Source organism: Orcinus orca, chromosome 10, assembly GCF_937001465.1.
Source record: "Orcinus orca chromosome 10, mOrcOrc1.1, whole genome shotgun sequence".
Lineage (NCBI taxonomy): Eukaryota > Metazoa > Chordata > Mammalia > Artiodactyla > Delphinidae > Orcinus > Orcinus orca.
The window spans coordinates 19,552,501-19,569,181 of NC_064568.1; the positions used below are offsets into that span (position 1 = coordinate 19,552,501).

At 45.3% G+C, this 16,681-nt stretch overlaps 1 protein-coding gene across 9 annotated transcripts in view; it reads left to right on the plus strand.

Annotated features, from left to right (window-relative positions):
• The window catches only part of FOXP1 (forkhead box P1), a 502,464-nt gene that overhangs the window by 456,868 nt on the left and 28,915 nt on the right, over positions 1 to 16,681 (plus strand). For all 9 annotated transcript variants that reach the window (XM_049715811.1, XM_033424880.2, XM_049715807.1 and 6 more), the window contains 2 exons: positions 5 to 92; positions 12,775 to 12,858. In XM_049715811.1, coding sequence (XP_049571768.1) covers positions 5 to 92; positions 12,775 to 12,858 — 172 coding nt within the window. The remainder of the gene's footprint in view (positions 1 to 4; positions 93 to 12,774; positions 12,859 to 16,681) is intronic.

Here is a 16,681-nt window from a genome sequence, read left to right on the forward strand (position 1 = left end):
GCAGACATCTCAACAGTGAGCATGCGCTGGACGATAGAAGTACAGCCCAATGTAGAGTACAAATGCAGGTTGTACAGCAGTTAGAGCTACAGGTAAAACCACATTTATTTTTGATATTACCTCAGTATTCCTCCACTTCCAAATTTCTGTAGTGTTCTGTAATGAGTTCCTGTGTACTCATTATTGAATGGAAGGTTCAAAACCTGTTGTTGTCCTTTCTTTTATCTTACTTTATTTTATTGTCTTTTATTTACTTTTCTCTTTGGGAAGGTTCAGCTCCAGTTCATTCTTGGGCACTGCCGCTCAGACGTTTCAAAGTTCTGTGCATCCCTGTATATGCCGCCAACCCTCAGCCTCTGCTTTTTAGCTCTTCCATCTCTCTCTCTCGCTTTACCTCCCTTCTCTCTTCTCCTTTTAACTTTTCTGGTTATCTGTTGTTGGTCTAAGCCCTCTCCGTTGCTAATATTATTAACCCGGAGTTAGGAAAACAAGCTGGGGAGAGAGATGGGGAGTGAATGAATGGAGAGAGAGAGCGAGCGAGCGAGCACGTGAGTGTGTGGGCAAGACTGAGCGAGCCAGCACACATGCAAGGCTGTTCTCCAGAGTTAAAATAGAAACTATATGTGGATTTATGCCTCATTTTTCATTGTCCCTTTTTTCTCTCCATCACTGAGAACAATTGAGAGTTCACTGCACAAATTTTAAATATGTACACTTACACCCACACGTACATATAAACACACATTAGGTATATATATCATGTGGATATCAGATATATATAGATGTGTGTGTGTGTGTGTGTGTGTGTGTGTAGGTGGGGGGAGAGAGAGAGAGAGAGAGAGTCTTGTATTTGGAAATTCACTGGGCCATGAGGAATGTGCTTTATGACTACAGAAAATTAACTTCAGCAAACGTTCCTGTGCATCACATCTGGGTGAGGGGCACTTTAAGTGTGGGTTCTACTTCCTGATGTAACTTGTTGATGAACCCCACCATATTTTAACAGTAATTCCCTCCTTGGTATAATTAATAGAAAATTTGTTTCTAAAAGTAAAAATTGGGTCAGAAATGGAGATTATTAAGACGTACAGTTGCAAAAGGCTGACCCTACAAACCCCATTTACGCAGCCGAGTTCCAAAATGCTGTTGAGTGCTTGATGACTCACTGTGGCTTCTTCCTCTGGCTGGTTCAGTGTAGGCAAGAGGTTAGCCGACTCGGGGAAATTAAAACAATGTTGTACATTATATTGTTACCAGCCATCGAAAGGCCTATTTTGTATGCAAGACAGCAATGCCGAGATATATGGAGAGCCCTAGGCTAAGTACAGAAGATAATTACATTTGGAATTTTACTGAGTTAAGTCATTTACAGCTTCAAATAGTTGCAGAGAAAAATCAGCCAACACACACTTAAACTTTTTGTTTTGACTTTCAGGATAGAAAGGATTTTTTTTTTAATTAGTTATCATCTTATATGACAAATCACATTTTATTTTTAGTCAGAACGTCTCAAAAGTTATTTTCTTTAAGTAGTTAATATTTTTCCATTCAGACTACAGATATGAACTTATTAGGACAGTGGGATATTTATACAGGCAAAGGGCGCATCGTAAAATCCCCAAATTCTTACATAAGCCTTTGGAAACATGTTTAAATTTAGCACGTTTGTTGGGAAGGAAAGAAGGAGTATATTTATCTCACCCCCAGAGTTCACTGGTGGTTGAAGCATAGGAAGCCCTTAAAGCATTGGGTTGAACAAAACAAACTCCATGGCTACGGCTACCTGAATTTACATGTCTCAGTGGTGGTGTTTATAAAGTGATCCAAGTTCCTGCATTTATGTATCTAATTGACAAAATTAAATTTTTAATGATCAGCTAGAATAAACTGTTTACCAGAGGTAATGGTTCACCTAGGTTGGCGTTCCAGACTGCAAATCTGAGTGCGGGGCCACCGTTAACTACTCAGGAGCTGACTATCTCTTTTATTCACTATTCCTCACCCTCCACAGGAAGCGGGTGGGAGAAGGAAAGGAGTTAGACGATCAGTAAGTCAGGTGGTTATCTTCTGGCAGCTTTAATGTTGAGTTTTGGCGCATGTGGCCTGGGAGTGGTACAGACCGATATGATGACTCTTGGATTATTTGTGGATTTCATGTAGTCATAGATTTCCCTTCATCCTCCAGTCCTACATCAAACCCAAGGCTGGCTTTTCAACTTTTGATTGGAATCAAAGACGATCACCTGGCCAGAAGTTACTATGTGGTAGTTAACCGGTGATGTTCCTTATAACGTTTTTGCCAGCGAGTTTGCTTTAATGGAGGAAGGCGGGGCTCATTCTGAAGAGTTCAGTGTCTTCCAAGCTTGAGAGCGTTGCTGCAACGAGGACACGGTGCTTGTCGAGAGCAGGGCTTGGAAAACTGCAGACCCTGGGCCGAATCCCACGGGTTGAGAAAGGTTTTTACACTCCGAGTAGTTGGGGTAGGGGAGGTAAGAATCAAAGGAAGAATAAATTATCTGAAGCTCGAGGTTCAGCATCCACGTATAAGGTTGTGTTGGAACACGGCCATGCCCATTGATTTACGCATTATCCATGACTGCTTGTGCTCTACAACAGAAAAGTTGAGTAATTCCAACAGCGTCTCGATGGTCTGCAAAGCTGAAAAGATTTACTATCTGGCTGGCCCTTGCAGAAGAAGTTTCCCAAGCAATTCCTGATCTAGAGGAGCAGAAGAAAACAATTTGCATCACGTTATTAGCAACTTGTTCCCTTAGGTTCCTGGCTCCCTAAAGGTCGGCTCGCCCCTTCGTACTTCGTCCTTCTTTGCCTCGGTATAGAAAACCCGTCTAGTCACCATATTGGTCAGTTTCCCCCAAGGGCAGCTTCACCTGCAGTTATTATACTTGCCGATATTGGGGGTCGCGGAGAGCTGGCTGAGGGATACTCATTCATCCGTCCATTTGTCTGCTCATGCATTTAGCAAACATTACCCGGAGCCTGTAACATGGCAAGAGCCTTGTAGGAGCCACTAAGGAGTATGAGATGAGTGAAATGGATCGGGCTGCCCTCCTGGTTCTTATACTCTAGAAAAAAAAAGTAGACTATAAATAAATAGCTCTCCAGTGGCACTGTTCATTCATTGGGTAGTGTTCGCTGACACTAATGCGTTCTTGGATACATCAGAAGCGTGCTCCAAAGAGACTTTCAATGCTAGATAAGGGCCAAACCCAAACAGATTTTACCCATTAGATATTTAATCAGATGAAATGCACAAGAACATGTCAGCAGTTTTCTGTGCCCAATGCCCTTATCAAGGATCAGGTGGAGACTCTTTGGGTGGCAGACCCGGTCTGTTTGGGAGAGTTTGGGGCAAAGTGCAGTTATGCTCACAGCCAGACCCATTTGAGGCTTCCTGTTTCTCTGATGTTTGTATTTCCATTTGCCGGTTCATGCACCCACGTCTGGAAGTGTACTTTTTAATTGACTTAACTAATCATCCTTGTGCCCAGAGAACCCGAGGTATTGGGGAAGCCAGGTCCGTGCAGCAGCTAGGCTACGTGGAAAGGGTGTTCTTGTGTCTCTCCGCAGCCTTTCTGTCTCGTTTCCCGTTGGCATCACCCACCGTCACCTCTCGGTTCTCCCAACAGCAGACTGACATGTGGGGCATATGCCTTGTATGTGACTGAGCCAAGGGCTGCTTCTGTTTCCCTTGAAGAAGGCATTTCCTGGTCCAGGAAGTACCTGAACCTCCAAGTATCTCAGAGTCTGTTACACAATTACCATTTATTAACTCGAATATGAAAACCGTTTGTGCCACTTTGCACTACAGGAAAGAGCAATCAGGGCCTGAGCGTGTTCCCAAAGGGTGATCACTGGTAGAGCAGGATGAGACCACCACCACCCAGACTCTCTCTGCAGAGCAGTCCTGAGGCCTCTGGTGTTCACGTCTGGGAGAGAGGTCACACGTGCGCCCCCACTGTAAAAACAAACCCAGTAAGCTCAAATTGGATCTTACAGTAGAGATCAACAGAGGCTCGTTATGTCTACCCTGGAGAATCATTGTGAAAGGATTCCACTGGAGAATTCGGGAGGACAGAGTCAGTCCCAGACGTGACCAAAGCCAGGGAAAACCGCTGGAGTGCTGTCCCGTGTCTCTTGCCAGCCCCCAGATCTAAACCCCAGACACCTCAACTCTGACCCCAAACAGGAGGCCCTTGCGTTTCTTACCGACAGTCAGACCTCCCTAAAGAATTTTATGCAATTTTTTAAAAATCAGCATTGTTCCCCTTGGAGAATAGTGTGGTTGGCCATGTTTCCCTTTATGGTGCTCTGTGTACAACACTGCACTCGAACCAAAAGGAAGGAAAAGCCTTTAAGATTCTCACGGCAGAGTCCAAGCGACCGGGCAGAAATCAAGATGATGGGTTATGGAGTCTGGCTTAGACCTATCTATGCAGCACTGGGAGTGAGATGCATCTGTCTTGTTTTTATTTTTGTTGGAAGGTATCAAAATACATAATGCACGTTTTCTTAGCAGTGGACTCCTTATGTAGAGCTTGTTGACAGAGAAAGGTTGGTTAATTCAGTTCTCATGTTCCACCCTGTTACTGGTCTCACTGAGAGAGAAGGCCGGGGAGTGGGGGGCGACGGTGGTCAAAAAGACATCTTAGTGGGCATTTGAAGCCCTTTGGAATGTTTCTCACTGCATTTCATTATTACAGAGGCAGTTGTAATTTTTTGACATTTGTCAATGGACGGGATGGGGATTAACCCCAACTCTTAGCAGCAAGCCGAGAAGTGACGTGAGATTCTGCACTGTGCACGTAGGCACCTAACATGAAGACAGACGGACACCATAGAAATCATTTGGGTCGAGGGCAGGGAATGTCCTTTTTGAGGTCAGGGGATGTATTCTAAGATTCCACCTGTTAGATGTTCTCTGTTGACAAGAGTCACCTTCTGGACGATAGGCAGTCAATGGAAATGAGTTAGAAGTGGAGGGGAAATCCCCGCCGTCGGTGTGCACGCGCTCACGTGGGTCACGAGTGTAAGGCTCCCTCCCCACAGGACGGAGGGGCAGAGACACAGGGAGTGGGGACGTATTGAGAGTCAGGGTCGCCCCCCCATCCCCCCAGTGCCATGGCCAGCCTTGTAAGGAAGCACCTGAAGCTTCTGTGAGAGTTGAGCACCTGCTGTCCCCCAGATTTAAACCCATATTCATCCAGTTATGTGGGTTCACTCAGCCATCGAGCTGGGGATAAGGTATGTCGGTGGCTGGGTCAGAATTCCGTTTTGGAAAAAGGGAAAAGCATCCAGTCTAACAGACAACAAGCGAAAACAGCCTTCTGATGGACTTGCCTGTCTTGGAAAGCTGAGACGTTCGTGGTATAGATACAGTTCTCTGGCCGTGTTTATTCTTTTTAATCTGTTGCGTGACCGTGTGACCTTGCTCAGTCCTTAGCTCAACCTCTCTGGTGTATGAAGATGGACTTTGAAGGAAAGAAGAGAGGAGCCTGGGGGCTTCGGCCTGTGTATCATGTCCAGGGCGCAGCATGTGTCGGGCGACACGCCTCAGGACAGCCTCCCCACAAGCCCTCAGCCTCGAGACCCTTGAAAGTGAATACTGAAATCAGCCAAGGGGAGAAGCAGCTACCCAGCCCATGGGGATGAACTGCCTGGCCCCCGGCAGGGAGTGCGGGTGGAGGGGTGCAGACCTTCTATGCGTGAGTCATGTGACTCCATTCGGTCGCTGTTCATCAAGCACCTAGTGTGTTCCAAGCCCTGGATCTAGATAAGTAAGGCAGCTTCTTCCTTCCTGTAATGTGGAGGTGTCAGGGAAAAGAGCTCCTGGCAAGGACATTCCAGGCCAAAGGAGCCTCTTGAGAATATGCCTAGGTTGTAGTGGAGGGAGAGGGAAAGTGGAAGACTATTGTGTTCTTTTTAAAATTCAACTCTCTGTTCAACAGGATGGGATGGTGACCAGCCATCGCAGTTTGCTTACCTGGGACTCGGGGATTGCTGGGACTTGGGGTTTTCAGTTTCCGAACCAGAAGAGTCCTGGGCAAACTGGGATGAGTTGGTTACCCTCACAATCCTCTGGGATCCGTCGGCTGTAGACGAGATCTGTGGATTGCCCATATTCTGCTGGTAACTGTTTCCTAAAGGAGCTCGGAAACCATTTGAAAGGATGTTTATCGAGCTCCTACTGCATTGCCAAGGCATGTCCTAGTGCATTTACCCTTAACTTCACTGGATCCTCACAATCCCTCTGTGAGTAGATTCTACCCTGTTTCCTCCATCCCGAGAGTCATGTTTCAAAGGGCGACTCTCACCTTTGGAAATCAGTATGTGTCTCATACATGATTAACATGAGCATGTTTAATGGAGTATTTCTTCTTACTCTCTGAGAAGGTGTTACGAAACGGATGGTGATCTTAACAATGACGGTCCTCTGAGAGTCAGAGAAGTAACTGGTGCCCTCCCAGCTTCCAAAAGAGGAAACTGAGGTATAGACGATCTGATTAACTTGTCCAAAGCTAATGGCAGGTGATGGGCCAGCCCTGGGATTGTAGCCCAGCCTTTGTAACCCATCTTCCTTCGCTTGCCCAGTGCTGCTCTATGGCTTTTTACACAGGGGTCGTCATGGCCCTGTTAGGGAGGGACACATTTTCCTATCCCCGTCTGGGCTCTTCTGGCTGGCCTCAGAGTTCAGTTGACACGAAGACAGAGTAACAGAAGAAAAGCAAACAAAAGTGTAGCAGCGTGTATACACGGGAGTGACCCAGGGAAAAACGGAGTCACTTATCAAAATGGCCAGAACCCTCACCATAAATACCATCTTCAGCTAAAGACAGAAGAGGGTGTTGGGGGTAGGGGTCTGGGCCTTCAGAGGGGCGGAAGGCACCTCACAGGGCAATGGAAAAGTAAATGTTTGGTAAATAAATGTTTGTGGGACCATGCGGAGACAGTGGGACACAGAGTGGACTCTGATCTCTGGGCCCTGCCGAGTTTCCCACCCCCTACCTCCTAGCCCATATTCTTTGCAGATCCTGCTGGTGATGGCTCTGTTCCGACAGGCCCTCTGAATTCTTTTAGGCAGTTGCGGGGAAGGTCAAGGCGTCTGAGTCTTTTGGGCCTTGAGTCTTTTCAGCTCGAAATAATCCGCATGCCAGAGAGACATTTTGGGGTGGCCAGGTTTTGCTCTGCTATGCCCCATGAAGTTCTCTGCACACACCCAGGCCTTACACACTGAGGGTTTTGAAACTTGGCTGGTGAGGCCACGCTGTCCTCTGCCTCGAGGAGCTTTCTCCCCAGCAGTCGTGGCAGCGGGGCCAGGGCTGGAGCTCAGCGGCACCGGGCTCATTCTGAAGTTTTGCAAATCCATCTACCCCAGGAACTGTAAGCTCTAAGAAAATGTCAGCAGAAAGAAAAGTGCACAAGTTGCAAATAGCAGAGGGAGAGACAGTAAGCCTAACACAAACCAGTGACTCTGGGGACTTCACCTGTGATGCCTCTACCGTCAGCGGGGCTGTTTGTAATCACAACTTCCTGGACTTTCGCAAGTATATTATCTGTCACGGGTCCCTCTTTGGACCTTTCTAACCCCATTCAAAGCAGTTCTCAGGACAGTTCCTCACAGCGGTGGCCTCCTAGAGCCTCGTGACTCTCTCTGAATAAGCTCAGAGGTGCTGGGGAAAGAGAAGTCCTAACAGCATCGTACCTTCATGTTGCCACTGCTCCGTGCCAGGGGCCGAGAGACGCAGGGTCTCTGCGTGTCTCACTTCCACATCCCCCCTTGGAAGACCAAGACGCTGCTTTTTCATAGTCTAAAACCCTGCTTTACTCCAGGAGCATTAGAATTCCTAGACTATGACAGAGTATCAGTGTGCGTCTGCTTGAAATGTCAAGAGAGTCTTTAATAATAACATGTGAGGAATGTTAAGATGGTGACAGAATACAGTACAAGTCGGGAAGTTCTTCGATTGGGGTGAAATGAGCCGTAGGTTGCCTACCCCCTGAGAGCTGGAGTTGGCCTTCAAGACCGAGCTGCGAAGGCCTGCGAATGACCACAGTTAGAGACAGTGGCTGGAAAATAGCTATTTGGTAAATACTCAGTTTGGTTAGAAGAGTTTCATTTCTCCTCCTTCCAGTTGCCGCTTTTTTTTTCTTTTTTTCTTTTTTCTTTTTGGCTTGTTTTTCTCCTTTGGATCGTACGCCCGTAAGAGACCCCAGGTGACAAGATCCATTCTTCCTCCGTCAGTTCTGTTGGGGCCGTCACTGTATGCAAACCTGCTGAGGAAGTCTAGACCGCCCCCCTGTAAGGCACGCTCAGTCCATGGAAGAGAGTGGTGTCTTCCCAACGTACCTCGTTAGACTTGGACCCTTGGGGTCTTTCTTAGAAGCACCTACTCCCTCGTCTGTCTCCTGGAGGACTGGGCTCAGCAAGATTAGGTCAGATCCCCGTGAATCTGGGGATCACCACTGCACTAATCCGGACTCGCCGCCTCATAACCTGGGTAACACTGCACATTCCACCCTGCCCCCACTGCCTGCGGTTCTGCCTACGGAGGGCAGCATGGAGGCAGGGAGAGAGGCAGAGATCTGGGTTCCCAGGCAGTGTCCCAGGTGATGTCTGGGATCACAGTGGTGTAGGAAGTTCAGACCAAGCATCCTGTCACCGGGATTCTAGCCTTAGCGTTGCGCCTTCCCAGCTCCACGACCTCGGGTTAAGTTCTCCCTGTGAGCCTCAGTTTCCCCAGCTGTAAAACACGACACGAGGACCAGAAGACTTGACCTAGCCACAGCCGTCTGGGCTTCTGTGAAATCGAATGAGTGGCCGGGCCCCTTCTTCTCTCCATCCTCAGTAATTCCAGCATTTTTTCCCACATCCCAAATCCTTCGCTTATTTCAAGACTTCTTTCTCACAAGTGAGAACCGCCACATTGGGCTTAAAATGAGTAGTCCTCCTGACAGTGTAGAGAATGATTGTGTTCAGTGAACCCCAAACCATGTTCCCTTTTCTCTGCTGAAAGGACGAACGTAATCTCCCTTAGTTTTTATCTTTGAAGGTGGGGCACGGGGCCCCTAGCCTTCGGCAGTTATCAGCAAGTCTGGAGCAAGACCCCCGTTACGGTCTTGCCCAGTGTGGACTATCTAAAGCCTAACTTGAGGCCATGGGTAATAGAAAAGGGGATGACCTATATCAGCCGAGGGGAGAAAAAGCGTTTGCTTAGGATGAGGGACAGATAACAGTGAGAAGCAAGGAAGTAAATCCATGAGAAATGGGCTTATCTTTCCCGCGCTTCTGGTTCCCTTCTTTAAAACATCAAAATTCTCTCCCCAGTTAGCCCAGCTGCAAACTCCATGGAACCCGTTATGTTGATCCAGATTCCTAACATATACTCAGCCAGTAGGAGTCGATAGACTTGACTGATTTAACTTTCCTATTAAAAAAAAAAAAACAAGGAGAGAGAAGGAATTAGGTTTTTTTGAGCATTCTCGAAGCGCTAGGCTCTATGCTAAGCTTGTTATGTGCAAGAATTTATTTAATCCTCAAAACAACTCTTGGAAGTTCAGAGATTATTATTCCGTATTTAGAAGGAGAAGCAAAGTACTTGAAAAGGTTACATAATGTGCTCAGAGTCGCAGAGCCCGGATTCAGATCCATCGAAGTCTGCTTGTTGGGTCCACGTCCTTTTTTAGCCCATTTTTGACTCTGCTGTCATTCTGCAGAACGGGGGCACAAGCGTGCTAATGTAAACAAACACTGCACAAGCAGCTCCCCTTAACGTGTGTCCTGTTGTCATTCCTTTTATGCTAGGTGGTACTCCTGTGCCCACCGGGAAAGCTTTGAGAGGGTAATTCTCTCTTGATCTCACAACATAAAAAGACGGGTAAATTTGTCAGCTGCATCTTTAGTTGACCTTCGGACTGAATTTCCCATCTTCCTTTTCTTTGCTTGTCATGGGATTCAGTAGAGGGAACGCTGGAATATATTTGCTAATATTAAATGTTTGTATTCCCATATTATAATAATGAAGGGATGCCATGAAAATCGATGGGGATGGTGAGCTCATGGAATGATGGCATAAAAAGTGCTAAAGAATCTGCGGGCTTTTCGAAGCACCAGTGAGTATTGTAAATGCAAGACAGGCACTTGAGACAGAGGAGGTGGTTTCACTAGGTGTGAATTGTTAGCCGTTTTGCATTAAAAAAAACCCCAAAGGTGAGTTTGGCGGATTTTTTCCTTCAATTGTTACAACAGTTTGTGGTAGAGTTAGAGCTGTTGTTGATGATAAAAATCCAAAACCCTTCCAAGAATATATAGGACATGCTAGTTTACACTCATATAAACAGCAACAAAAACTTGGATTTTTGCCTCTTCCTGTAACCTTGCCCACCTTTCCACAGTAAAGCAGAACTAGGATGGTAGGCTTGAGGTTGAGGCAAAATAAGGAACCTGGATAATTCTCAACATGGACGATGAATTCTAAGTAATATTCACACGGGAAAATAAGAAAAGATTCCCTACGGCAGTAAACCACCAGGGTTATGGAGGTGGCTGGGTATACAAATTCTAGGTATGTGTTTGCCACGTGGTATTACCACCTTCGATCAGTAAAAGGTCAGCCTGGTAGACATCTGGAAGGAAGAGAGAGGTGATGGTTTCTTTTGGTGCTGGGAATTTGGATTTCCCTCTACTTGGTCTTTGTAATTGCTCCATCAACGGTGTTCACCCCCAAATTAAGTCACGATTAATATTCATCAGACTCTTCAGTAAATATCACCTCCCACCCTTTAATTTGTAACGTTCAGTACAACAGACCACCTCTTGTTTTTTGTTTGTTTGTTCGTTTGTTTTGGTGTTTGCGGTACGCGGGCTTCTCACTGCCGCGGCCTCTCCCGTTGCGGAGCACAGGCTCCGGACGCGCAGGCACAGCGGCCATGGCTCACGGGCCCAGCCGCTCCGCGGCACGTGGGATCCTCCCAGACCGGGCCACGAACCCATGTCCCCTGCATTGGCGGGCGGACTCTCAACCACTTTGCCACCAGGGAAGCCCACTTCTTGTTTTTAAAAAGAACGACATATATGCCTCCATTCCTTCTGCTCCACAGTAATTTTAAAACAAAACATGTTTCTTAATCTAAGAATGTTTTAGTTGTAACGTCGAAAAACTTAGGACACTTACATAAAAAAACAAATAACTAGAAAAATGCCATTGCTCACATTTTAATTGTTCTAACTGAGCCACTTGGAAAACTAAATTCCTTTAGCATTATGTGTTCAGAGCATCTTTTAGTTTGGCTGTTCAATAACTGACTAAAGAACAGAGGGTGAATAACATAAAGTGGCTCCTAATATGGTATCATTTTCATTTCCTGTTTGTTGAAAGATAAATGCCAACACTAGAAGGCTTTTTTCTTTCTTTCTTTCTTTCTTTCTTCTTAATTTATTCCTCCCTGAACCACAAGGGAATAAAAAAAAAAAAAAAATCAAATGTGATATGGCTTGAGACTGAGTCATCCAGTTAGGATAAGCTGAAAGCTTTTTCTTTCTTGTTTTTGTACCCTTTCCCTTTTCTCTGCCTTGTCCCAATTCCTGAAACATACCCCTCCCTTAAAACACACTTTGCTTTAAAAATTGTGAGTCTTACTTGATTGGGGGTGGGGGCAGATAATTTTAGACTTAAAAAATTAATTGTTATTTAAAAGATTTAATGTTAATTACGTGACATTGATGGAATGCGTCTCTCTCCAACTTTAAGGCATTATTTTGGACAAACAGTCTTTAAAAGTACTGAATTAAGATTTTTTTTTTTTTCTTTCTCTCCCTCTCCCTCTTCCTCCTCTCCTCTCCTCCCTCCCTCCCTTCCTCCCCCCCCCCCTTTCTCTCTCTGGTATTAATCTCTTCTACATTTCCCCAGAATTCTACAGCTGTTCTCTTAATATCTGTACCTTTGGGGGGGGATACATTTCCCACTTCTTTTACAGACATAATTGTCATATGTCCCCTATGCTCAACGATCTTGAACTATCAAAGATACCATTGTGTATGAAAGAGTCCACGGCAAGCATAAAGAAGGCAGCATGTAATAAGTAGTGTCTGAGTGCCTACTGCATACATCCAATTAGAAACTCATGTGCCTTCAGAAGATAACGTTTGATAGAATGAGGAGACTTGAAGTTTTGGTACGATGAGACTAGCACATAGTAGGTACTCACATACTGAGTCCGTGAAACGAGTAAGCTTTTTCTGCATTCACTTGAAAATGGGGGCTCTCTGCCTGCCTTGCCAAAGTTGCTGGCCAGTACTGTCTTCACCTGTGCCTACGTGTGAAGAAAGATGGAGTTAATTTTGCGTAAGTGCATCTGTGTGCCTAGGAGTTTCTCCACAACCCCAACGGATGCATTTACGAGTTTTTAGCTCCCTAGCTTATTCTCCTTTGGCTTCCTCATGAGTCAGGTTGGTGAACAGGCGTGATTCACGGTTTTGTCTCGTAGCTGTCTGTGTTCCACGGGACTCCTTGGTGCCAGCAGGTCTAGGACTTCCCAGTTAAAGGCTCACGCATCTTGTGTGGAGAAATCGCACACTAACACCTCTAGTAACTCGGAGCCTGGCAGTGGTCGTACAGATTTCAAAACGATTCAGCAGTGATGCACATTTTGTCGTGTGCCAGGGGGCCATAGCGTAATTTGGAATGTGTATCGTTTGGGATGTTAAAGGAGTACTGCATCTGCATTCAAAGAAATAACAAAGCGTCTTCTCCCTACCAGCTTGCAAAAGACAAAGAGCGCCTGCAAGCCATGATGACCCACCTGCACGTGAAGTCTACGGAACCCAAAACTGCCCCTCAGCCCGTAAGTACTGAATGACGCCCGTGGGGAACCCTACAGTGTTGCTTCTCCGCTTCCCTACCCCAAGGACGGAGGATCGCCTAGTCTGGCAGCTTTGAGTAGTAAGACTTAAGCTCCATCTGGTTCTGATTACCTTTTATGAAGAGGGCAGTGTGCTGGGCATTTAGGGAGACAGATATGGGATGATTCAGGCACAGTCGTTAGCCACGAGGCCCCACCATCAGCTCTTCTTTGGGACAGATGATTGATGCTACACCAAGGTACTAAAACATATTACGAGAGCTCACTAGAAGGGAAAAAACAAAACAGAACAGAAAGCAATCTTTCTGGTTTCTCAATGGTGGAAACACAGAGAGAACACAGCCACACCAGGAAAGCAGAGGAAAAAGGCATGTCAGCATGGTTTAGCCAAGAGGCAGTGGGTGTGAGAAAAGGAGTGAGGGATAGTCCAGTCCAGTCTAACTGCAAGAAAGGAAAGAAAGAGGAAACACACTGTCGGAATAGTCAGAGGCTATAATTACGGAGAACATCTAACGGTCACTAAAGAGTTTGAAGCGAAAATTACTCCTTCGCGGTGAGGAGACCCAACATGGTACCCTGAAATTACATTTCACTTTTAGCAATCTCTTACTTCTTGCCTTGTTCCCTTTTATTTGACGTTCAAGAGTGTCACCAAGCACAGACAGTTAATATCAAAGTGGAAGTGTGGTAGCTGAACCCCAAATCCTGTCTTAGGCCTCCTTACTTGTTGCAAATTGATCGCTTTCACAGTTGTGTTTCTTGTACACTTACAGTTCTCAAAATCTAGTAGCTTCAACTGATTATTCACAATGGAGAGAGTGCTTTGCTTCTTGATTTTTAAGATTTGTAAAATTTAAGGGTACACTGCCTTTATTTGATTTTGCTTGGAGTCACTGTGTGAAAATTAATTGAGCGTTGACAATCTATAGTTAGTACCAGCAATTTTAATCAATATGCAGTGATGCGGCGTAATGGCAAAGTATTGGTTTATCTGTTTTGACTGATTTTTTCCTATAAATAAAGCAAACATACACCCATACATGTATGATTTATGGTGATAGAAATAAAACGGAGTCAGACTATTAACCCAGCAAATATGGTAGCCTGCCAAGATGCAGTTGGCAGACAAAATTAATGTCTGAAACAGAACACATTACTGAGATATAGGACATAAAATCATTAAACACTTTGCACATCCATTTTTACTAGGGAAGAGCCCTTGGTTTCCATGTATTTTGCAGTAAACGGCTGTAGGACCCAATGTGTAGGCTACCCAAGAGAAAGGGGGACAGGGGGAGGCCATTCAGTATCGTGGAGTCAGTAGTCAGCTGTGTTCTCCGTGCTATTCCTGTCAACCCCTTCTTTTAAGGAGGGTCCTGGGAATACTATGAACCCAGGTGAGCAAATTGGTAAGATCCTGGCATGACTCCACTGAGTTCTCCAGCGGGTATAGGGAGCTTGAAACTCTCTGGAAGTCTTCAGATGGTTGTCGTTGGTTAGGGAAATGGTTTTCCCCAGGTTGAAGGGTTTGCATCTCTAAACCTAGCAACAAGGGAGAGAGTGTGATTATCTTCTCCTTCCTCCGTGGATTAAAACCAATGATATGAGGTTAGATATTAACTATGAGAACTAGAATAATGTTTGGACTCCGCACTCTAGGAATATACTCATTTGGGATCATGAGGCTCCTTGGGAGGAGGAGGGATAAAAGCAGAAAAGGAATTGCAAAACCCCGCGGGGCACTCAGCGAGCGATGGTGCTGGATGCCGGCAGGGAGCGCCATATACATAGGCCTCCATAGGCCACAAAAGGGACCCTTGGGAATCTCCATGAGGACCCGTGTTAGGCAGCCAATAAACAGGAAAGTGCGGTCCTGGGGGAAATGCACAGGGCAGGAAGGTTTGTCTTGATTAGTATTTAAAAAAATGTTTTACACGCTAGAAAATTATAACTTCGAAGGGGGACCTCCTACTAAATGTATTTTTAACTGCTCTGTTGAAAATTCTCTACCACTAGTCAACATTATCTCTTAGTAGCTCAGCACAGTATTTCTTTATTAAAAGAAATAGGCACGAATATTTTTGACTGAAAAATTAATAGCTTTTGAATTCATACGCAGCAGGTTTTCTTTTGCAAAGAAGTCCAATATCGCTGCACAGCACTTCTATAACCATTTATTTGGAGTCCAAGTCAAACCTTTGACAGTTAGAGCCGTGCTACAAGCCAATATAAAGAACTCCAAGATGTAAACCAACAATAGGCCGTCTGTGTGAGGTTTGCCATTGTCAAATACATAGATTGTTTGGATTAGTTTATGTAAATGGACTGTTGTATTACCCTTTGGAAAAAAAAAAAAAAGATCACATTTGTGTATGAAAAGTGGTTCCCTTCACAGGCAGCATTATAAATTCCTTATCCTGTAACTTACATGTAAGAAGTAAAAATTGGTGCCTGACAAGCCTATATTGTGTGACACTCTGTTGCCAGAGAGAACCTGCCTTCTTTTCATTCATTGGAAAATAGAAAATTTTATTATAGATACCATCTTATAAATCGGGAATTATTAAAATATGTATAGGTGAGGCATTGGGAAATTAATTATAGAAGGTAGACGTGTAGTGTTTTGCATACATTTTTACTTCTTTGCCCCAAAAAAGGAGAGGGGTGGACAGACGTAGAGCAAACCCTTGATGCTTTCAACTTCAGGGATACAGAGTTATCTGATGATCGGTTCTAAGGTGCAGAAGACTCCCTTTTGCTTGTAATTGATTTATTCCACCTGAAATAGTAGAACGCACGGTGTATGTTCAGATGCCTATCGTTCTAGACTCTCTGATTTGAAGGAAGCAGTCCCTGGGATTCAGATCTAACCTTAGATGGGGACTCTCACGTTAGACTCTTGCCAGGAAGTTTGTGGAGTGTTTTTTTTTTTTTTTCTTTTTTCCATTTCTGTTTAAAAAGGAACTCGGTGTTTATTTTAAAATCCTTAGTCACTAAGTGATAGAATGCTTTGCTGTAAACATTGCTTTTCACTAAATGCCATTTGGGTGGTAAGTGTCATTTGCTGTGTCCAGTCATCCAACCCGTTCCCATCTCACTGCCAAAACCTTCTTGGATTGTTCTGACAGCAGCCCGTAGACGTGTTCGCTGGACGCTGTTGTGGAACTCCTGTTCCCATTTGGCTAATCAGAGGCTGTGCTCATCTCGGGAGAATCCCAAGTTTTTAGGCGTGGGTCTGAGCGCGACTCCCACTGGAAAGCGTGGAGAGGACCTGAATAGGGGTTTACGGCGGTCCTGTTCCACACGTGCCTCCGATAACATCTCCTCCTGCTTGCTTGAAAATCTTTTAAACCGATAAAAACCTTTCCTTTCGTAATTATACCCAGGACTCAAACTGCAGTGCACGCTGTTTTCGTGAAGAGAATTCCTGAATTTAAAATCGAATTATTGCGTCAACGAATATTTACTGGATGTGCCACAGGAAGACATAGGGTAGTTAAACCAGACAGAACCATCCCTGCCATCGAGGTGTTTGGGGTCTCGTGGGACCAACTACCAAAGACACACTCCCAGGCTCTCCCTGGCATGAGCTGTGCTGTCGGGGAGTGTGTGGACCGCTGCCCTAGACGGTGGGGGTTGAGGAAAGACTTCTGGGACAGGTGACATCTAAGGTGAAACCTAAAAGATGAATAGGAAGAAGTGGAAAGAAGCGAGTTTCGTGACTCTTTTCTCGGGTTAAGAGTAGGTACGTGTGTCTGTGTCTCTGAGGAAGGGAACTGGGAAAGTGTGTGAAGATGATCAGAGT